Below are 23,322 nucleotides of genomic sequence, written 5' to 3'. Positions count from 1 at the left end.
AGTGCATAATGAAAATACTGTGCTAGGGCAAGTTACGGTGGTTCAGCAGGCAGAGTTCTCACCTGCCATGTCGGAGACCTGCGTTTGATTCCTGGTGCCTGCCCATGCACACACAAAAAAGAAAATACTGTGCTAAAATCTAAAAGCTTCAAAGTCAATGTGCACCTAATGATTGTCTAAGGGAAAAGAAAAAGCAGATTCAGTAAAGGGATTTAAAAAGAGCTGTATGTTCTAATTACCTAGCCTTGCTTTGTAAGAGAAAAAAAAAATACTGAAAATGTTTAAGTGCACTACAAAAATAGGCATTATTTGAAAATCCCTTTAAGATCTGGCTTAAATATATGTTATTTTGAATTTCCTGATAAAATTTAATATCAGAATTATATGATGAAACTTAATCTGGAATAGTATACCTTCCAAACTTCAACTCATTCAAACTTATTTTACTAAAATATGAAGACGAAATGCTTTTTATTGAATACAGCCTTCATAATGAAAGAAATCAATCCATTTACTGTTAGGAAAAAATTGATTTCAAAAGGCAATTTAACAAGGAGAAAACATTGAAAACACATGAAAGCCACAAAACTGGAGAAGGGTCAGCTCTTCAGTGCTCTATTCATCTTGAGTCAAAACCTTATATGTCTTACTACTGTAGGCGTCTGGTTTTGTGTTTTGAGATGGCAATGTGGGAAAAGAAGGAAAGAATCAGAACTTGACTTCTAATAAGTTAATGACACTGGCTAACCTTTTCTTCAAATCAGCAAAATACACCATCTGAACTTTGGTTCAGAAATACTAAATGATGTACTAAATGGACATCAGTAACTTACAGGTAAATCAGGAGGGATACATCTAGCCTAAGGAATGCCAAGCAAAAAACAAATATGTCAACATTTAGTAATATGGAAAGATCTACGAGACATTAAATGAAAACAAGTTGGAAAACAGTAAGTACAATATAATTTCACTTCTATAAATAACAAAAATAAACTAATCTAAGAAAATATTTCTAACCCTTCTCTCTATGTAAATGCAAATAAAAACATCTGAAAGGATGCACACTAAATGAATACTAGAGGTTAATTCTGGGTGAGTCAAAGTGGGATGGAGACTGATACCCTGGCATGGCAAAAACAAACAGGAAAGAAATGAAAGGGAACAGACTTTATGCATGTGGAATTTTTATGAGAATGTATTTTTTTTTATTCCTTATTCAAGAAATTTTAATTAAAAAAAAATATATATATATACCATTTTGCTGGACCTCAGAATTAGTTAGCGAAAAACATTACCCTTGCTCCTTTGGTTGATTTTCTCCAGCAACTTTTCCACCCTTCTTACGAATGTACGTAGCACCAGGAGAATTTTCAAGAGCCTCAACGTCTACTTTTAAAGACATACTATCCGATGAGGGTAAGTGTTTACTAAGACTGGGATACAACAGGAGTTCAGGAACATACAATACACATGCCTGCCAATATATATCAATGCCCAAAGAAAAAAACACTGCCATTTTTTGATGATCTTCATAAAAAGCAGAAAAATATTCTTAAATTTTCTATTGAATAACACATCAGCAGGTCATAATACCAATTATTTACAGTATAATTTGTAAGAATCTAAGAAAGGAGTATCTAATCATATAACTCAAGTAATGTACTCCAGGGTGGCAGCTTAATAAAAATTTCACTCCAAAACAGCTATCAAGCTTTTAAAATATAACTTGCTCACTGCAAAGGCTTTTACTTGTGGCTGTTCAGCATCCAACCCCTTCCCGCAGGTCTTGGAAGCACACCCAGACTAGAGTAGCACACATAATCTAACCATACACAATCAAAGATTGGATTCTCTTAATAGCAATTGCCTGAGATGGGTATGTGACCCCCCAAGATGGTAAATTAAAATGACATTTCAGATTCATCACAACTACCTAAATAAAATATATGTTTTCTTTCTCTTTTTCCTGCTGGCCTTGAACCTGAAGGAATACAGGCTGTGTCCCAGAGACTGTTTTTTTTCTAATACAGAAAAAAGTCCTGGTCCAAATGCAGGTAATGGAGATCTAGTGTGCCATTTGAGAACTGTCCAGAACAACAACCAAAAGGATACACTTTGGCTTTCTCAGGATCTACAAGTGAGTAGGCAGAAATAAGCTGTGCCAGTGTATGAATATCTTTTGGATTTTGTCTAAAAGAAGAAATAAGACAATTACCAAACAGTTTATAAAACTGGAAAATGCAACACAAACAAGCAAAATAGCTCCCTGATAATAAACAGCAGCAATAAAACTTAGATTTTTACATCTCCACCTTTCAGAGCTTACTTCCATAGCTGTTCTAGGTCACTAATTGCCTCCTTCTTCCGCCCATATTTGAGTTTGAAGTTTGCAGCTTCTCTTATCAAGGACAAATGAGCAGGAGATTTGGGCTATAGATTCAATACAAAGAAAAAAAATTATGCTAAATATCAAGTCAATCAAGTCAGTATTCATTACACCTTTAAACTGGACCTATCCATTAAATTCCTGATCTTAAGTTTAATTGCATGTCTGAACAACAAAAATGAAATCACATACACATACAGGGAAGGAGTCAACTAGACAAATAGTGTAAGTAATCACCAATTTATGAATTTGGAACACAACCCATTTGTTTTCTACAACTAGGAACATTCTTCTTTAATCAAATTTTAAAATTATGGCATGCTAGTTCTTAAAACATTAACACAGTGCTTTTCAGGATGCTGATATCCCTCCACTGAAAGTAACAGTACAACCTGTATGCATGCAAGGGTATTTATAACTTGGATATTACCTACACTGAGCCCCATTCTGGAAAACTGAGAATGCCCCTACTAGACAAAGATATGATATACAATTATTCCCTGTACTATTCTCCTACCAATTATTACCACCCATGGACTCTCTAGCCACTTAAGCTGAGATCTCATGTATGGAACCATGTTCTGTACTATTCTTCTTTCTTGAGATTATACACACAAACAAAAACATACACAGGAAAGAGCTTCAGAAAACATAACCGAGCCATCTTTTTTTTTTTTTCATTCTGCAGTGATTATCTGAGTGAGGTATACTTAATAGCATTCTACCCACTTGATAATGAATTTGACAGTCTGAATTCTACTTTCCTGATAGTGCTTTGGAATATTTTCGTTCTCTTAAATTTTGAGTTCATTACTGAAGTTTTCAATTTTTATGTAAAAACATGACCTCACAATGTTTTTACTCCATTTACTTACCTGATGATTTTGATACCACTGGATAGCTTGTGTGAAGACCTCAATGGCACTATCAATATCTTCCTCATGGCTATACATGGTCACTAATGCAGATACCTAACCAACCAAAGGTATAGATTGATGAATAAAATTCTTCCTTCACTCCCCAAATAAATTTTTTTCCAAAATAAACTTTTTAGAAATGAAAAACAATGGAGAAATAGCAAATAAAGGCTGCTGAGCTGTCAGCCATCACCCCCAAAATTATCTTTAGAGAGTATTAATAACTTTATTCCTAGAAACTCCATGAACAACAGTGTTTTGTAAATATAAAGGAAGTTATATACAAAATATACCTTTCTTCTAAAGCAGAGCTAGTCAAAATGTGGTTGTCAGTCCAGTGTGGTATGCAAACATTTTGTTACTAGTGCACAACAAGGTAAGTACAGAAATTGAGAGTAAGTGCTTAGGAATTTTTGTACAAAAAGACATTGCAGGATATTCAATGTGTGAGGTACAGACTATTGTAGTTAAATTGCCATGGTAAGTCGTATGTGGCCTGAACTGCAAAAAGTCAGTGAGGAAAAGTGTGGAGTGAAAAGAGAAGTGAGAGATGAGGATAGAAAGGCAACAAAAAACTGGATTTTTGAGATCAATAAAACTGATATACCTCTGGTCAGACTTATCAAGGAAAAAAAAAGGAAGAGACAAATAATTCATTTCAGGAGTAAGAGAGATGCTACAGATGTCAAAAGGAAAATAAGGGAATTTATTTTATTATGAATAGCTTTATTACAATAAATTCAACAACCTGGATGAAATGGATAAATTCTTTGAAAGGTAACAGAAGGCCAGCTTATTAAGTATTAGAAACAATGTTTCAGCCACATATCATATTTAAGTCTCATGCACAGTAATTTTATCCCAGTCCTTATAAAAGGAATCTTCGAAAGGGAAAACACTACCATAACATTGCACATTTGAGTGCCAACTGCAAACAAGCTGTAGCAGAGGATTCAAACATGAATGAAATAGTTCCTTTTCAACAAACAAATCTCCACTACAGAATTAGTCTCTATGAAATAGATACTTTCAGCTATAATACTAATCTAAACTTATGACACTTGAAAAATCAGAAGAGAACTAAAAACTAAAATTGTTGGCCACTATCACTACATTTTTAATTTAGAGAAATCACATTGAAGACCTATAGATATTTTAGGTTATTAAAATTGGCTCTCAGTAAGATAAAGCCTAAACAGTACCTGGCACTTATAAATAATACACCAATGAAGCAGAACAAAGAATGAAATTAAATTTATGCCAGATAAATAATTGTTATTATCTTCACTACACCTATATTATGAAATATATAAATACGAAATTAAAAAGAACACAAAAAACATCAGATATACCAACTGCGTTACTTTTCCCCCCTTTTTTTGATATGCTGTATGGTGGGGTCACATTTCATTATTTTTCCATGTGAGTATCCCATTACTGCAGCACCGTTCGTTGAATTTTTGTTTGTTTTTTTGGGAAGTGTATGGACCGGGAATTGAACCTAGGTATCCCGCATGGCAGGCGAAAATTCTACCACTGGACTAATGCACCCCCTGCATTACGTTTTTAGTCTTGTAATATTTTAGTTATAAACTCACCATGCCTGGTTTATGCTTTAACTCCTCTATGCTTCTCAGTATTAAACATGCTTTGGAAATATTACCTTAAGTTAAAAACAAAGTCACCATCACATTGAAGAAAGCAAATTATGAAAAAAAATACAAGAAATTTTACTTCCTCCCCATTACTTTTCCTTAGTAAAGCAATACAACATTCATATTCTGTAACATTTATAAATACACAGGTTTGAGGTCTTTGAGATAAGGCATTCTATTCATTTTACAGGTTAGGAAAATGAGTTTCAAATAAATAATATATCTGCTTAAGCTCAAAGAAGTCAATGACAGAGCTGCTGCCAAAACAGAGCCCCAGGACAGGAATTCTATTTTTCTTTTGTCCGACTGTAACCTGAAGGTGAGATCCTTCCCTAAAAACCTTAAAATATGTTACTGAAGACAACAGAAAGTTTCCTATGAGATTAAAATTTTCCTATGAGATTAAAATTTCCTGAGATTAAAATTTTGATTTTCCAATCACTGAAAACCTAACAAACTTTCCAAAGTCTCTAAAAACAAAATAAAACAATCCAAGACAGGCTCTCATAATTTCAGGATGATATATAATCCTTATAGGAAAAAAAATACTGATGAAAAATAAAAGGGAGAGGAAGGAAAAGAAGAGGGATGGGGAGAAAGAAAAAAAAACACAAGGGAAGAAGGTAAGGAGATGTGAAAACTGGGAGATACAGACAAGCAATGTTTCTCAACCTTGTTTTCATTATTGTCCCATGAAGGAGCTTATCAAACATTTTGCTCCTAATTACATTCCTGCCCTCCACAACTCCTTCATGAAATTTGAATACCAAAGAAATACAACACATCTCTTTACATACTGTGACCCTTTGGAGGGTCATAACCATTATAATACCTAAGATTTTTTTTCAATTCCCCCACAAAACCATTTTTACTGCCATTGAGAATGCAAGGTCCGCACAAAACTACAATACAACTTTCTGTGATGATGGAAAGGCCCAAATCTGCACCATCCAACATAATAGTCACTGGTTATATGTGGCTACTAAAGATCTGAAACATAGCTAGAAAAACTGAGAAACTGAATTTTAAATTTTATTTAGTTTCAGTTTATCTAATCTTCAAAAAGTTCAATGTAGCTACCACATTGGACAGTTCACCTTTAGATAATCTCAATGTTGTTTGCTCAAAATCCTGGACAAAAACACTGGCAGTTTTTTAAGACTGAAAATTCAACCTGAAATTCTTAAATTTAATTGTATTAAATTCCTTTGCTTTTCTCACTCAGATATTTAAGTGTTAAAGTATAACAGATTGTTTTGGTAGTTCTTTTCCTAAATCGATGCAAATGTACTAAGAAATGATGATCATACATCTATGTGATGATATTAAGAATTACTGATTGCATATGTAGAATGGAATGATTTCTAAATGCTGTGTTAATTTCTTTTTTTTTAATTAATAAAAAAAGTATAACAGAAAGATAAGAGACTAAACTAAGAAATTCTGAAATCTAGGGTGCAAAGTAATCCCTTTCTAATTCTACACAAATACTAACAGTTAGCATTTCTATATCTGACATACCGGGAAATTTGATAAATATGGTCTTTCTAAAAAGATACTTTTGCTTCTCCTGGCTTTAAAGAAATGATTTGAGTGTGATCTTAACAATTTAGGAATAACCCAAGAAAAGATTAACTCACTATTAAATCTGCTGAAATCATACACAATCTACCCTCATGTTTGAAACAGCAATAATTACTCTTCACCACTATGCAAAAACTTTAAAATTACATATCCCACAACTACTTTAGAATCTTTCCAACCTTAAGCTTTCATTAAGATATTTTTATCATGACAAAAATCATTAATACCTTGGGAAATTTTCAGCTGTGCCATAGTCAGCTTAATTTCGGCTGCATTTTCTGGATGCTGATCTGAAAATTCCTAAAATTTTTTTAGTTGAGGGGAAAAAAACATTTAATTTACACAACTAACTGTACATATTACAATTTATGATTTCAGGTACATACAATTCTAAATCCAGTTTTAAAAGATTAAACTTCTGGTTTCTGCTCAGAATTCTAGTTGAGGAAAATTTTATTTAGCACCTTCTTTGCTTTCAAGGCATACTCTGAAAATAAAAGCAATAATGTTGTGTTTCCTTGACTTTACTAAAAGAAATAATTATGATCACTACATAGATTTTTTTTAAACACACTCAAAATAAATGGTACTGACTTAGCAACTCCCTACTAGGCAACTTCCCTCATTCTGAGGCGCAACCTCATTCCAACCTTATGTTTCTTCAAGAAAATTAAACATATAATTGAATAGCTGGTCTTGGTTGATAAAAGCCAAGTCAGAGTCTCTGTAATTATCTGGGATCATGGATCAGGACTTAGTGGTCAAGACATTACTGAAAAAGGGGCAAGTATGTTCTGGTATCAGAAGTATAAAATAAATCCCTAATTCATTTAAAATAGATATCCAAATAAAAAGCATTCTTCAGCGTGTGAGGCAAATACTTACATAATACAAACTTATACAGAACAAAGTTGTAATCCATGAATGAACTAAAGTAACATGACACTCTGAAATTTTTCTAGTGGCATGGTACCCCAGTTTTCCCATCAAATTTACAAACTTGCAGGGTTATTTTCTTACCTGAAGCAGCTCTATTGCTTTTATGTGTTGCTTTTCACGGCAGAGCTGGGCAGCTTGGATTAACACAGGAAGGAGATGCTCGGGGCTTTGGGACTGTAGACCGCTGGATATTTTGCGGCATTGTTCTGCCTGAAAGACAACAGTTTTACCCCCACAAAAATAGGCTAGTCAAGTATTGGCAAAGACCCCTGAGGGATGGAAGAAAAATATGGAAGTATTAAGCCTTACCATCAGGGAATCTCCTGATACTGTGTCAAACTTTAGGGACACCCGAATCAATAGGTCCTGCCCTTGATCATGAGGTTCACTCTTGTGAAGCTTATGTAGGTAGCGGAGAAGCTTAGACTACCTATAGGCATGCCTAAGAGTTACTTCTGGAGGACCTCTTTTGTTGCTCAGATGTGGCCTCAGTCTCTGTAAGCCCAATTCTGCAAATGAAATCATTACCTTCCCCCCTATGTGGGACATGACATCCAGGGGTGAGAGTCTCCCTGGAGACATGGGAGATGACTCTCAGGAATGAATCCAGAGCTGGCACTGTGGGATCAACAATTCTATCCTGACCAATAGGGGGAAAAGAGTATAATTAATAAATATATCAGTGGGAGAGTTCAAATAGAGTCCAGAGGCTACACTGAGAGTTGCTCTTATACAAGCTTCAGGTAGACCTTGCTACCTATCATAAGCTGCCAACCCCCAACCAGGACCATTCCAGCTAACCCTAAAGAACACCCAGGGCAATATATAAGATTCCACAAGGGTTCCATGCACTAGAGTAACTTTTCAGAAACCTACAACCTCCAGATGGGTCCCTGGTCCAGATAACTCCTGAAATGTAACCCAGAATCTCCAGAACATCAGATAGTTCCATCTCCCTACCCCAAATTAATGACAGACCCTTCCAATAAGAAAAATTTAGAATTGCCATAACCCAAACACCCCTAAAGTGAGGGACAGAAAGATCAAAAGTGATGGTGGAGAAGATAAGATTTAACAAATACAGAGAAGATAACATTTAACAAATGAACATGAATGCCGAATCATTAAATTGATATCTCTTTCAGTCTCCAGTATTTTAGAGCAGTTAGAAATAAAAACCTAAAATTGTGAAATTGTAACCCATTAAACTCTGAAATATATGTTCTACAACTAATTGTGGTGCTGTGCTTTGAAATTCATAGCTTTTTTGTAGATATAATGGAGAAAAAGTCGATTGTGATGATAAAAAAATATTTAAACCCTCTAGCCTCCTATATTCTGGAACAGCTAGAAGGAAAAATATGAGAGAATCTATGGTAGCCCAAGACAAATTCTGGGATCTGTCCTATAACTACTTGTTGAAGAGTGCTTTGAAAACTATTACTTTTTTATTTCTTTGCTTTGTATATATGTTATACTATACAATAAAAAAAATAAGCTTAAAAAGTAAAAAAAAATAGGCTTGTCAATTAAACATTGTAACCTAAAAGAAAAGGTCTGTGGGAGGTAGGAGGAGGAAATCATTTGAAGTAACCTAGGATGAGAGGATATGTTTATAGCATTTATTCCCAACTTTCCCCTTTATGAAAAAGATTTCCATGTACTGAATTTAAGCCATGAGTTCTAAAAGCACTTAAAAAAGGACAAGTTCTAAACATTCAGACTCTTAAATTTCAGGATTTTGTTTTAAAAAAATACAATAAGTACTTGCTTCAAAACAAAGTATTTTAGCTTATTTTCATTTAAATGTGTATGTGTTTCTTGCTTAAGTATTAAGAATAACTTGACTGAGTTCTACATAATAAAAATGTTACTAGCTCTCACTTACCCACTGAAAACCTCTGTTCTAGAAGAACATGAAAACAATTTAATTAGAACTACTACATGCTGGAGTTAGAACAGACCTTCCTATCTTTTTTATTTTTCTAGACCTCCCTAACATCTTTAACTTGATGTGATTATGTACAAACTAAAATGTAAGATGGATTTTTAAACCTTTAATTATGATCGGTATCTTCATTGATTCTTATTCTAATTCAGAGGTTAGAAGTTAGAGAAGATCATTTCATTTAAAATTATGTTTACTGTTTTCCTCCTCTTAAAACACATCAACGTCACATCCTTATAAAGAAGTATACAAATTACTTGTTAAACAAATAAAATCTGATATATGACATTCTGAAAGGGAGAAAAACATATGTATGGGTTCAAGACAAAATGTAAAGAAAAATACATAAAATATAAAACATATAAAAAATATAAATAGATTGGACCGACATACCCATATTCGAAAAAGTTTACCAAGGGCACTAACAGTCTATTACCTACCTGGTTTGTGTACATAGCAAGTAAAGCTTTGTTAAATTCTATAGCTTGAAGTTGTTTCTTTGAAAGCTTAAACTCTACTCCCTCTGCATTGGTTAATTTCACTTTCTTCTTGGAGTCAAAGACATTTTGGTCCTGACAAAAAGACGAAAAGTTCATCCACCATTAACAGCAACCTCAGACTTCAACATTGAACATTCCAAGGTCTCAATACTCTTTCATTTAGTTATTTTACAAAGATACAACCAAAGAGCTTCCAAAGAGCTTGGAAGATCATGTATCTACTAATTCAGATGCCTTACCTTCTAAGACATATGGAAGCTTGTTTTGGGTTCTTGATTCACAGAAGAAACAAAACCTCTGCAGTTCAAATTCACCTATATATATCTCACAATATAATTCTGTTCTTTTAGAGCTTGCGTTTTTAGCCCCTAGAGGTATGAAAAGGCTTTGCAACTGAGCTGCTTTGAAGGCAAGGAGACAAGTGGTTTTATCTTTCCACCATTAACTGCTTGTTTTGAGATTTTTTCATTTTTTTTTTTACATGGGCAGGCACCGGGAAACGAACCCAGGTCCTCGGGCATGGCAGGCAAGCATTCTTACCTGCTGAGCCACCATGGCCCGCCCATGTTTTGAGATTTTTTGAGGAAAAATACATAGGGATAGCACAAATCTTACAGTGAAATTAGGACTACAAAGATACATAAATATGCAATTTCTATAAGTCATGTCCTTTTGAAGTCACATAACAAATGAGAAAAGTAATTTATTCCTCTGAAATATTGTAACTATGTAAGCAAATCTAAACAAACTTCAGAAATTCATTCAATCCACTTTAGAACCCATTGTTAGCAGAAAGATTCATGCAACATGTTTTTCTTTATCTTAGGGTCCTTCTTAAGTAGGCAAAAGCAAAGAGAAGCTCAATCTCTGAAACTTCTGTGTGGGGCAGTGTTACCTGTCTAAAGAAAGACTTGAAAGGAATTCAGAAAGTCATGTACCTCTCAAGGAAAAACGTCAATGATGTCACATTGCATTCTGAGAAGGACAAACTGAGTACCTGGGTGTTTCCTATGCGTACAGTGTTCTAGCTTTGTTACATATATACTATATGCAAATAAATGATGTGTTTCTACTGATTTAAATACTACAGGAGACTAACAGGAAATCTAAAATAAATTCTGCTTTTTCTAAGTGTGACTCCTCAAACCAGTGATATCATTTTAATGTACAGCAAGAAATTGTTTTTCATATGAATGACTCCTCAAGAAACTTTTTCTAGTAAGGTCTAATGCATCAATTCATTCTGCATGCTATTGCCATACTTTGTTAAACTTTGTTACTATAGCATTTATTATACAAAAACTTGATTCTCCTGGCTTTTCATAACTTGATATCATCCAATTTACTTATTTTTTTCTAATTAACTTGCATACATGTACTTTCTAATCTGTTATTTCGCTTTTCTCCCATTGGTCATAACTATTTCTGGACATATTTGTTTATGTTATTGCTTAACCTTGAATATTTCCATCCTCCAAATTTCCAACCTAGAGATTTTTCCCTTTACAAAGTCCTGTTAGCTACAGAACTTGAGACAAGAAATTTAAAAATGCACATTATTTTCCAACACTGGCATATTTTAAACTATGTAATGACTAAGACCATGTTTAATATTTCTTTTGCATTGCATCCAGCACTATTCTGAATAAAAAATAAGAATACTTTTGAATGAAGAAAGTTCAGTATACAATTATATTAAATTGAAACTTCTAGTATTTCACATATCTTTCTAGCAACAACTAGGAATTCTTTTATATCAGATAAAAAGAATTTGTCCTCATTGGAATCTCAAAGAATTCATAAACACAGGCAAGTATAATTTTATAAATATAAATATATAAAAATATATATTATATATATATATATAACTAGTTATATAACTAGAATATACATATTTATATATAATTAGAAAGTTGTGGGTTCATGAAACAATTATGTATGAAATAAGGGTTTCCCATATACCACCCTGCCCCCAACATCCTGCATTGGTGTGGAACACTTGTTACAAATGATGATAGCATTTCTTAAATAATTGTACTTTTTTTAAAAATAGTTATCTTTGTTACAACTGATTAAAGATTAAAATAGTTCTATGCCAGTTTGAAGCTATTATGTATCCCAGAAAAGCCATGTCCTTTAATCCTCATTCAATATTGCTGGGTGAGATCTTTTTTATTGTTACCATGGAGATATGACCCACCCAACTGTGAGTAGTAACTTCTGATCAGTTGGTTTCCAGGGAGATGCGTCTTCACCCTTTCAAGGTGGGGTTGCTTACCGGAGCTCTTTAAGAGGGAACCATTTTGAAAAAAGCTTGGGAGCCCACATAGCCAGAGATTTTGGAAATGCAGAAGAACACCCCTGGAAAAGCCTTAGGAAATGAGAAGCCAGGAGATAAAGGAAGCAGGCAGTCACCAAGTGTCTTTCCAGCTTGCAGAGGGGTTCTGGACCCATCGGCCTTTCTTTCTTTTTTTTTTTTTTTTTAATATTTATTTATTCATTTTTTTTAACATGGGCAGGCACCGGGAATCGAACCCGGGTCCTCTGACATGGCAGGCAAGCATTCTTGCCTGCTGAGCCACCGTGGCCCACCCATCATCGGCCTTTCTTGAATCAAGGTATCTTTCCCTGGATGCCATAGTTGGGAAATTTTTGGAGCTTTAGAACTATAAACTTGCAACTTAATAAATTCCCTTTTTAAAAAGCCATTCCATTTCTGGTATATTGCATTCCAGCAGCTTACAAACTAAAACAAGCTCTATCATCCACTCTTTACATTAAGTATACTCTTTAAGTATATTTTTACACTTATTACTAACAATAGAACATTCTTATACTTGTACTATTAACTGTAGTCTGTCATCTACAACAGGGTTCACTGTGTTGTACAATCTTGTTTCATCTAGTAATAAACATGTCCTAAAGTTTCTCCTTTTAACTACAATCTCTATAGTTCAGCACTGTTGATCAGATTCAGAATAATGTGCTCCTATTTCCACCATCCATTTCTACATCTTTAACATCAAGCTAAACAGAAATTCTGTACAAGTTAAGCATTAACACCCCCTTCTCTAATGCCAGTTTATCTTCTGGTAACCTATATTCTAGATTCTAACTCTTAGAGTTTGCTTGTTGTAATCAGTTCATGACAGGGAGATCAAATTTGTCCTTTTGTCACTCAACATGACGTCCTCAGGGTTCATTCATGTTGTGCCATGCATCAGGACGTCATTCCTCTCTACAACTGAAAAATATGGGTATACCATATTGTCTTTAACCATTCATCAGTTGATGTACACTTGGGTTGCTTCTGACTTGGCAATTGGGAACAGTGCCGCTATGAACTGGTGTGCAAATGTCTTGTGTCCCATCTTTTAGTTCTTCTGGGTATACACCTAGTAGCAGGATTGCTGGATTATATGTCAGTTCTATACTTAGCTTCCTGAGGAACTGCCAAACTGTCTTCCACAATGGCTGTACCCATTCTAGCTTCTAATGAACAGTAAATAAGTGTTGTTATTTCTCCACACCTTCTCCAACACTTGTGTTTTCTGTATTTCTGATATTGGCCATTCTAGTAGGCATGGAATGATATTTCATTGTGCTTTTGATTTGTATTTTCCTACTAGCCAGTGATGTTGAGCATCTTTTCATATGCTTTTTAGCCATTTGTATTTTCTCTTTGGAAAATTGTCTATCCAAGTCTTTTGCCCATTTTTCAATTGTATTGTTCTATTATTGTTGAGCTGCAGGGTATTTTATACATCCTGAACATTAAGCCTTTATTGGATGTGTGGTTTCCAAATATCTTCTACCACTGTGTGGGCTGCTCTTTTGTGACAAAGTCCTCTGATACACAAAAATTAATGTTATCTATTCTTTCTTTTGTTGCTCGTGTTTTGGATATAAAAATTTTAAAAACCATTGCTTACCAAAAGATCTTGAAGGTCTTCTAGAAATTCTATGGTCCTGGTTCTTCCATTTTGGTCTCTGATCTATTTTGAGCTTATTTTTGTATTAGGTGTGAGATAGGGGTCCTCTTTCATTGTTTGAGATATGGATATATTCAGTTCTCCCAGCAACATTTGTTGAAGAGACTATTTCTTCCCAGTTGAGTGGACTTGGCAGCCTTGTCAAAGGTCAGCTGGCCATAGATGTGAGAGTCTATTTATGAACTCTCAATTCAATTCTGTTGGGTCAAATCTCTCTTCATATCAGGAGGATGCTGTTTTGATCACTGTAGCTTTGTAATACGCATTAAAGTCAAGAAGTCTGAGTCCTCCAACTTCGTTCTTTGTATTCAAGATGTTTTTGGTTATTAGGGGTCCTTCACACTTCCAAATAAATTAGATTATTGGCTTTTCTATTTCTGTACTCTAGACTGTTAGAATTTTGATTGGGACTGTTTTGACTCTGTAAATCAATTTGGGTAGATCTGATATCTTAATGATATTTAATATTCTAAACCATGGACATAGAAGGCCCTTCTAACTGCTTAGGTCATCTTTGTTATTTTTTGCAATATTTTGTGGGTTTCTGCGTACAAGTCCTTTATGTTATTTTTTGCAATATTTTGTGGGTTTCTGCGTACAAGTCCTTTACATCCTTAGGTAAATTTATCCTAGATATCTGATTCTTTTAGTTGCTATTGTAAATGGAATTTCTTTCTTGACTTCCTCCTCAGATGGTTTGTTACTAGTGTACAGAGACATACTGCTTTTTGTGTGTTGATCTCGTATCCTACTACAATGCTGAAATCATTTATGAGGTTCAAGTAGCTTTGTAGTAGATTTTTCAGAACTTTATATATACAGGATCATGTCATTTGCCAATAGTGAACATTTTACTTCTTCCTTTCCAATTTGGATGCTTTTTATTTTTCTTTCTTGCCTATCTACTCTAGCTAGAACTTCCAGTACAATGCTGAATGACAGCAGTGACACGGGGCATCCCTGTCTTGTTCCTGATCAGTGGAGAAAGGTTTCAGTCTTTTCCCACTGAGTATGATATTGACTGTGGGTTTTTCATATATTCCCTCCATCATGTAAGTTCCCTTCTATTCTTAACCTTGGAAGTAGTCACATCCAGAAAGGATGATGAATTTTGTTACATGCCTTTTCTTGCATCAATCGAGATGATCATGCGGTTTTTCTGCTTTGATGTGTTGGTATGGTGCATTACATTAATTGATTTTTTCATGTTGACCCATCTTTGCATACCTGGAATAAATCCACTTGGTCATGGTGTATAATTCTTTTAATGTGCTGCTGGATTCAATTTTCAAATATTCTGTGAGGATTTTTGCATCTATACTCTTTGGAGAAAAGTTTAGAAGTTGAAACAATTTACATTTCCAACAAATAAAGATTTTGCATACATTACAAACTTGGAAAAAGGGAAGATTTAAAGTTCAGGGTTTGGAACTACAACAAATTTTTATAATTGAAAATATTTTGCAGAATCATCACAATCATCACTATGAGGGTTAAGTAACACTATCCATTGTAATTTTGCTACAACCGGACTCTCTGTGTCAGGGAAAAAAGGACAATTATCTCAAGAAATGCTGGAGTAATCTGCCTTCAGTGTAAAATGTAAGCGTAGAAAAGTCATGGACATTCCATACCTTGTTAATGGTAATGATGTTATTTGCAATTACAGCTAGCAATCCCACATCTGTTGGCCTGTGAAAAAGAAGCAACAGTCAAAAAGGCACAAACCTTTAAATAGAAACCTCATCCATATAAAATACTTAATTTTAATTACTTACTTTAATTTTATTATCTGATTGTAAAGTTGCAAAGCTTCCTCTGTATGACCCTGAAGTTGCAGGATATATGCCATCTGACCATGAATGATGGCCAGTTCTGCCTGTGGGTCTTCCTCAGCTCCATCCTAAGAGGGAGAAGAAACAGGTTTTTTTTCCCTTTAAATTCTCCATAATGATCAACATTTTACCAAGTGATTCACACATCTAAAAGATATACAACCCTAAAGAAGACGTAATGTTCAAGAATTTTCTCTTAGAGTCAGTTCTTTGATTTAACTGACATGCAAGGAGGAAAATGTAAATGAGAATGGCAAAAAGACAAATTCTGGAAGAATATGGCAAGTTCAGGAATCATTGCTGATGGTCAGAGAATTTATTGAACATCATTCTCTAAAATCAAGGAATCAAAAAAAAAAAAAGGCAGAAAATCAGCTTGCAGGTTCAACTTTTTACGATTATACCTCTATGTTCGGGAAAGATAATCCTCTCTTAAGAATATATTACAAATGTTTCACTCTCAAGTCTACCAGAAGTGTAACTCAAAGATTACAGCTTTCTAACTAATTATCAATTATAAAAGACTTCAAAAACTGCAACTAATTCTGTAAAAAAGTGAAAGTTCCCTTAGCTGACTCTTGAGATTATAACCTACAGTCTCCATTGCTTCTGAAAACGGTTGCGTGATGCCTTTTCTATAATGAATGCTCAAGACTTGGATGCTACCCTCCTTAACCACACCCAACAATCTAGCTTTCATCTGTTTAGTGTATGATGACCAGAAGTCAAATCTACGTGTTTCCAAATCCATTTGTGGCAGATGGGAATAAGGAAAGCATAAAATTTAATTAAGTATTATAGTAACAGAAGACCTGTACATGTGAAAAGAGACCTGTTTCAATAAAATCCAGGTTGAATTCACAGAAAAACTTGATAAAGGTGAATTCCAACAACAAAACAAAATACTGGTAAATTAGGTTTGAGTCCGAAAATGATAAAAGATTGGTGAGAAAGTTAACATCTTTGAGGAGTCTGTACTGAAAGCGCTTCACAGTTGTCTTTAAGATATCATTCTACTTTTTAAAACACAAAACTAGAAATCACAGATGTTGGATTACATGTGGTTTATGTAAGAAATTTCATATGCAAAATTTCTACTCAGAGATCTTAAAAGATTCTTACATCTAAGCCTGGAGAATGAATCTACATTTATATGAATTTAAAATAAAATGTTTAAGTATGTAAAATTTATTGTATTATGATTTCTTCCTCTAACAGACTTCATTAACTAACTGATAAAGAGGACTTTCTATTTTGATTCCTATTTAATGCATCATCATATATTCCAAAAAGTCAATAAATACTACAAAGAGCCTCCTGCTAATTTATATTAAAGTGTAAAACATGGGTTTAAGAACAGTGGAATACTTACAGCATCTTCTGATAACGAACGGCGGCAAAGATCTATGGAAGAAAAAGTATTTAAAAAATTAGTAATGCTGACTGACTTCTAGTCCTTTTAGCACTCAAATGAGCAAGAACTTAATTTCTGGGCAGAAGATTTTTAAGATAATTTTAATAAATAAATTTGAAATTTCTCTGCATTTATGTAGCAAGTATGCTACATAAATATTATCAGTCTCTATTCTAGCTCTTTGACATTCTTCTTGCACAGGTAGTATCTATACTTAACATGTTTTTTAAAAGGCATTTAAAAATCATAAATGCAATACGTTTAGCACACATTTATCAATCAGAGAAAAGTACAGAGATAATCCACCATTCAGCACAAACTGCTAGTATTTCAGTTTTTTAACATGTATACAGATGCATTTTTAAAAGAAAATGGGATACTATACATACTATTTTGAAACCACCCTTTACCACTTATTATCCTATAGACAACTTCATGTTACAATAAATATAGATTTTTGTTATTTTTCAATAACTGCATGGTAATCCACTCCATTATAGTAAAACTTAGCCAACCCCTAATAAGAAATTCATACTGTTTCTAAATTTTGTTCTTACGATATCCCTTCAATATTCATTCATACTCACAAGTGTGAATTCCTCAAAATCAGTTTTTAGAAATGGAAGTCCTACATCAAAAAAATTCTTCCACATCATCAAAATGCCCACTGCAAAGATATTACTTAACCCACGAGCCAGCAATGTCTGAGAATGTCCTTCCACCATACTATTGTCAATACTGGACACAATCAAGAAATTTTACCTCTTAAACATATTTTCCTTTTCATTATGCTCCAATCTTTGCTCTCTTTTTAACCCTGAACATTTAACAGTGAAACATCCTCTTTCACCTTTTTTCCCACCTCACCCTCTGCAGTTCCCATGATATCACTTTCATAGCTTTCAAGGAAAATGCACGTAGAATGTCTAAATGTTCTAGGATTAAAATCAAACATAAGTTCTCTAATAAATTCCTTCCATTATTTCCAAATTGGAAATTTCAAAGCATATAAATCTTGCATCTGGGAACATATTAAATGAAGATAAAACGTGCTGAAAAGGGTGCTATCAATTTACAAAAACAGTGTGCGCTGGTGTGCATCATGAGCATAGGTAAACCATATTATCGTTGCACATGAGTATGTATTTAATAACATTAACATATTTATTGATTGTTTATATGCTGTGTACTGCAGTAAATATTTAACATTAGTAAACTAATTTACATTTAAAATTCATGGTAACATTCAAAAACCCATTACTCAAAATTCAAACATTAAGGTCTGGTATAGCTGAAAACAGAAAAATGGGTTGGCTTAGGAATTAGACAGAAATAGGAGAGATGTGGTTAAAATTCCTAAAGTAAGGCTAGATGAACTCTGAAAACTTCCCACTGCATCATAACCTCCACTACATTCCATAAAAGTCAAATGCAATTTCTGCAGATATTCCACAAAGATATATGACATTATATTTACATATAATTTTAACAAACTTCCAACCTTCAGCTTTTTGAAGAATTTTCATTGCTTGGTTCAGCTGGCCTTGTCCTATCAACGCACATGCAGCATTGTAGCACAGTTCATGTGTGCCTTCCTGGAGGCCCAAGTTCTCCTGTCATGGAGCAAAAATACCAGTCAAACACTAAATGTGAATGTTATTTCACGGCTTTGAGGTTACACACAGATACTCACTGGAACCACCTTTTCCCAATTGCTTTGAGCTGCAACAACAGCCGAAAGGTTTGTTTTTCTCTCCTCATCATAATCATCCTGGGAGTTTCGGACAAGATCTCTGTACACAGCTAAGCATTCATCATAGCGTTCCAACCGATATAACTGAAGGGACAAATATCAAATAAAAAAGAAAATCAGATGAGAAGACAAATATATTGTTAAGTCAACACCACCATATAAAACCTTCCTGGAACTACTAAGTGGGAAACGTAATTTGGCAAAACCATGGTAAAAAATTGTTCTTTCTTTACAATCTGTTGTTAGTTCTGTGTGCTACTAACACTTTCTAAAAAATCACTTGAAATGACTCTCTACTATATTGCAGATTTGCATGGCATGACTTAGTTTAGAAAATTATTTCATTACCTTCCTTCTTGAAGTCAGGTAAGCACCTAAATGGGTTGTGAAAGAAAATCGTTCTACATAAATCAATCCTGTTATATTTAAATCTGAACTACAATTAAAAAATTCCCCAAACACAACGTGATTACCAACCCTCCAGAAAACAGAACTAAGATTAAAAGGACTCATCCTCGCCATCAGGGAAAACTGACGCAGGTGACTCTTTCCTCCTGAGAGGAGGCCAGTTTGTCTAGGAAAATCTGACTAGGGTCTATAATACCCAAATAGACCATCCTAAGGGGGGGGAGGGGGGAAGCACCATACAGGCAGGGCAAGAAAAAAGAAAACAAGAACTAAAAAATTCTGATCCGTTAAACAAAACCTAAGCTAGAGGTCTGGAATAAACTGAACTGAATGTCAAAGAACAGACAGACAACAAAGTCATCCAGCAAGAAAATCACAGGTAAAAAAAATCAATCCCCAGAATAAACTAATTAAGGAATTAAATGCCTGGATGCCAGCAAAAAATAACAAATCACACTAGGAAAATTGAAGATACAGCCCAGTCAAAGGAACAAACAATTCAAATGAGATACAGGAGTTGAAACAATTCAGGATGTTTGAAGAGACATGGAAAATCTCAACAAAAATCAAATCAATGAATTGAGGGAGGATATAAAGAAGGCAAGGGACAAACAAAAAGAATAAATCCAAAGTTGAAAAAACAAATCACAGAACTTATGGGAACAAAAGGCATAGAAGAGATGAAAAAAACAATGGAAACCTACAATGTTAGATTTCAAGAGGCAGAAGATAAAATTAGTGAATTGGAGGATGGGACATCTGAAATCTGACAAACAAGAGAAAATATAGGGGAAAGAATGGAAAACTATGAGCAGGGACTCAGTGAACTGAATGACAACAAAAAGCATGTGAATATATGTGTCCCAGAAGGAGAGAAGAAGGGAAAAGGAGGAGAAAAACTAATGGAGGAAATTATCACGGAAAATTTCCTAACTCTTAAGAAAGATTTAAAGTTACAGATCCAAGAAGTGCAAGGTATCCCAAACAGAATAGATCCAAATAGGTGTACTCCAAGATACTTACTAATAAGAATGTCAGATATCAAAGAGGAAGAGAGAGTTTTGAATGCAGCAAGAGAAAAGCAATCCATCACATACAAGGGAAACTCAATAAGACTATGCATAGATTTCTCAGCAGAAACCATGGAGGCGAGAAGACAATGGGATGATATATTTAAGCTGTTAAAAGAGAAAAACTCCCAACCAAGAATTCTATATCCAGCAAAATTGTCCTTCATAAGAGGAAATACAAATGGCCAAAAGGCACATGAAAAGGTGCTCAACTTCCCTGGCTATTAAGGAAATGCAAATCAAAATCACAATGAGATATCATCTCACACACACTGGAGAGGATGTGGAGAAAGAGGCACACTTGCCCGCTGTTGGTGGCAATGAAAAATGGTACAACCACTATAGAAGGCAGTTTGGCAGTTTCTCAGGAAGCTAAGTACAGAATTGCCATGACCCGGCAATACCAGTGACAGGTATCTACTCAGAGAACATGAGGGCAAGGACACAAACGGACATCTGCACACCAATGTTTATAGCAACATTACTTACAATTGTCAAGAGATGGAAACAGCCCAAATGTCCATCAACAGACGAGCAGCTAAATAAGCTGTGGTATATACATACAATGGAATATTATGCAGATGTAAGACAGAATAAAGTTATGAAGTATGTAACAACATGGATGGACCTTAAGGACATTACGCTGAGTGATATTAGCCAGAAACAAAAGGGCAAATACTGTACGGTCTCACTGATATGAACTAACACTAATGAATGAACTTGGATAATTTCAGTTAAGAACAGAGGTCATCAGGAGATAGAAATAGGGTAGATATTGGGTAACTGGAACTGAAGGGATACAGATTGTGCAACTGTATCAATTGTTGGGACTGACTGCAAAAATTAAGAAATGGTTAGTACAATACTACCTAACTGTAATACTATAATGTTACGATACTGAATGACACTGAATGTGAGAATAACAGAGGGAGGACGCCTGGGAGCACAAATGAAATCAGAAGGAAAGATATAAAATAAAGACTGAGATGGTACAATTTAGGAATGCCTAGAGTGTATAATGATAGTGAGTAAATGTACAAATTTAAAAATGTTTTGCATGAGGAAGAACAAAGGAATGTCAATAATGCAAGGTGTTGAAAATAGATGGTAATTAATATTTTAAAACTTTAACTTATGTGTGAGACTAAAGCAAAAAATATTTGGTACAAAATTTATATTTTGACTAGTGCATTTCCTAATATAACCTATGTGGACAGCTTAACTGAACACCATAAGTACATGGAACCTTGAGTAGGGCAGGAGATTTAGTAGGTTTGTCCAGAGTGATGCCTCGATAAATCTCAAAAGGATTTGAACAGTGAATAAAAAAATATATGCAAAGTTCCCTTGGGGGAATGGTGAGAAAGGGGGAAATTCAACTTCCCCAAGTGGAGAATTCTTGATATTCTCACAAGCAGTGGGGACAACCAAAGCAATAGGCTGAGCCCCCAAATTTGGAGTTTGTTCATATGAAACTTGACTGCACAAAAAGGATAGGCTAAGCCTATCCTGATTGTATAATGATAGAGCTATCGCAATGTGACTGTGTGATTGTGAAAACCTTGTGTCTGATGCTCCTTTTATTCACCTTATGAACAGATGAGTAAAACATATGGATTAAAAATAAATAAATAATAGGGGGAACAAATGTTAAAATAAATTGAGTAGATTGAAATGCTAGTGATCAATGAAAGGGAGGGGTAAGGGGTATGGTATGTACGAATTTTTTTTTCTGTTCTCTTTTTATTTCTTTTTCTGAATTGATGGAAATGATCTAAGAAATGATCATGATGATGAATATACAACTATGTGATAAAAAAAGAATGTTCGTATTGTATGCTGATTGGTTTTATCAATAAAAATTAAAAAGAAAATTGTCCTTCATAAATGAAGGGGAAATTAAAACATTCTCAGACAAAAAAATCACTGACAGAATTTGGGACCAAGAGACTGGCTCTGCAAGAAATACCAAAGGGAGCACAAAGACAGACAGGAAACGACAAGAGAGGTATGTAGAAATGAACATTATCAGTAAAGGTAAAAAGAAGAAAAATTAGGTATGACATATAAAATCCAAAAGGCAAAATGGGAAAAGAAAGTACTGCCCTTATAGTAATAACACTAAATGTTAATGGATTAAAATCCTCAATCAAAAGACATAGATTGGCAGAATGGATTAAAAAACAGGACCCATCTATATGCTGTCTACAGGAGATGCATTTTAGACCCAAGGATAAACATAGGTTGAAAGTAATAGGCTGGGAAAAGATATTTCATGCAAACAACAATAAGAAAAGAGCAGGAGTAACTATACTATATCCAGCAAATTAGATTTCAAATGTAAAACAATTAGAAGAGACAAAGAAGGACACTGTATATTAGTAAAAGGAACAATTCAAAAAGAAAACATAACAATCATAAATATTTATGCACCGAGCCGGAATGCTCCAAAGTACATGAGGCAAACACTGAAAATACTGAAAAGAGAAATAGACACATCTACCATAATTGTTGGTGACTTCAATTTCCCATTCTCATCAATGGACAGAACATCTAGACAGAGGATCAATAAAGAAACAGAGTATTTGAATAATACAATCAATGAACTAGAGCTATCAGACATTTATAGAACATTACACCATATAACAGCAGGATACACCTTTTTCTCAATTGCTCATGGATCATTCTCAAGGAAAGGCCACATGCTGGGTCACAAAGCAAGTCTCAACAAATTTAAAAAGATTGAAATCATACAAAACACTGTGTCCGATCATAAAGGAATGAAGTTGAGCCTGAGGAAATAAAAAACAGGCAGAGGGCCAGAAATTCACAAATATAAATGGAGGCTCAACAACACACTCTTAAACAATCAGTGGGTCAAGGAAGAAATTACAGCAGAAATCAGTAAATATCTCAAGGCA

At 34.4% G+C, this 23,322-nt stretch overlaps 1 protein-coding gene across 1 annotated transcript in view; it reads right to left on the bottom strand.

Annotated features, from left to right (window-relative positions):
* SRP72 (signal recognition particle 72) overlaps positions 1-23,322 on the bottom strand; it is a 39,188-nt gene that overhangs the window by 8,625 nt on the left and 7,241 nt on the right. Inside the window, exons 4-16 of the mRNA XM_077136960.1 lie at positions 18,864-19,007; positions 18,672-18,783; positions 17,129-17,160; positions 15,700-15,824; positions 15,556-15,613; positions 9,870-10,001; positions 7,563-7,691; positions 6,770-6,842; positions 4,902-4,966; positions 3,262-3,357; positions 2,327-2,430; positions 2,113-2,190; positions 1,296-1,433 (exon numbers count right to left, since the gene is read on the bottom strand). Coding sequence (XP_076993075.1) covers positions 1,296-1,433; positions 2,113-2,190; positions 2,327-2,430; positions 3,262-3,357; positions 4,902-4,966; positions 6,770-6,842; positions 7,563-7,691; positions 9,870-10,001; positions 15,556-15,613; positions 15,700-15,824; positions 17,129-17,160; positions 18,672-18,783; positions 18,864-19,007 — 1,286 coding nt within the window. The remainder of the gene's footprint in view (positions 1-1,295; positions 1,434-2,112; positions 2,191-2,326; positions 2,431-3,261; positions 3,358-4,901; positions 4,967-6,769; positions 6,843-7,562; positions 7,692-9,869; positions 10,002-15,555; positions 15,614-15,699; positions 15,825-17,128; positions 17,161-18,671; positions 18,784-18,863; positions 19,008-23,322) is intronic.

The sequence above is a fragment of the Tamandua tetradactyla genome, chromosome 19 (genome assembly GCF_023851605.1).
Source record: "Tamandua tetradactyla isolate mTamTet1 chromosome 19, mTamTet1.pri, whole genome shotgun sequence".
In the NCBI taxonomy this organism is placed as follows: Eukaryota; Metazoa; Chordata; class Mammalia; order Pilosa; family Myrmecophagidae; genus Tamandua; species Tamandua tetradactyla.
The sequence above is the reverse complement of the archived record's forward strand: the minus strand, read 5'-3'. Positions and strand labels throughout refer to the sequence as shown.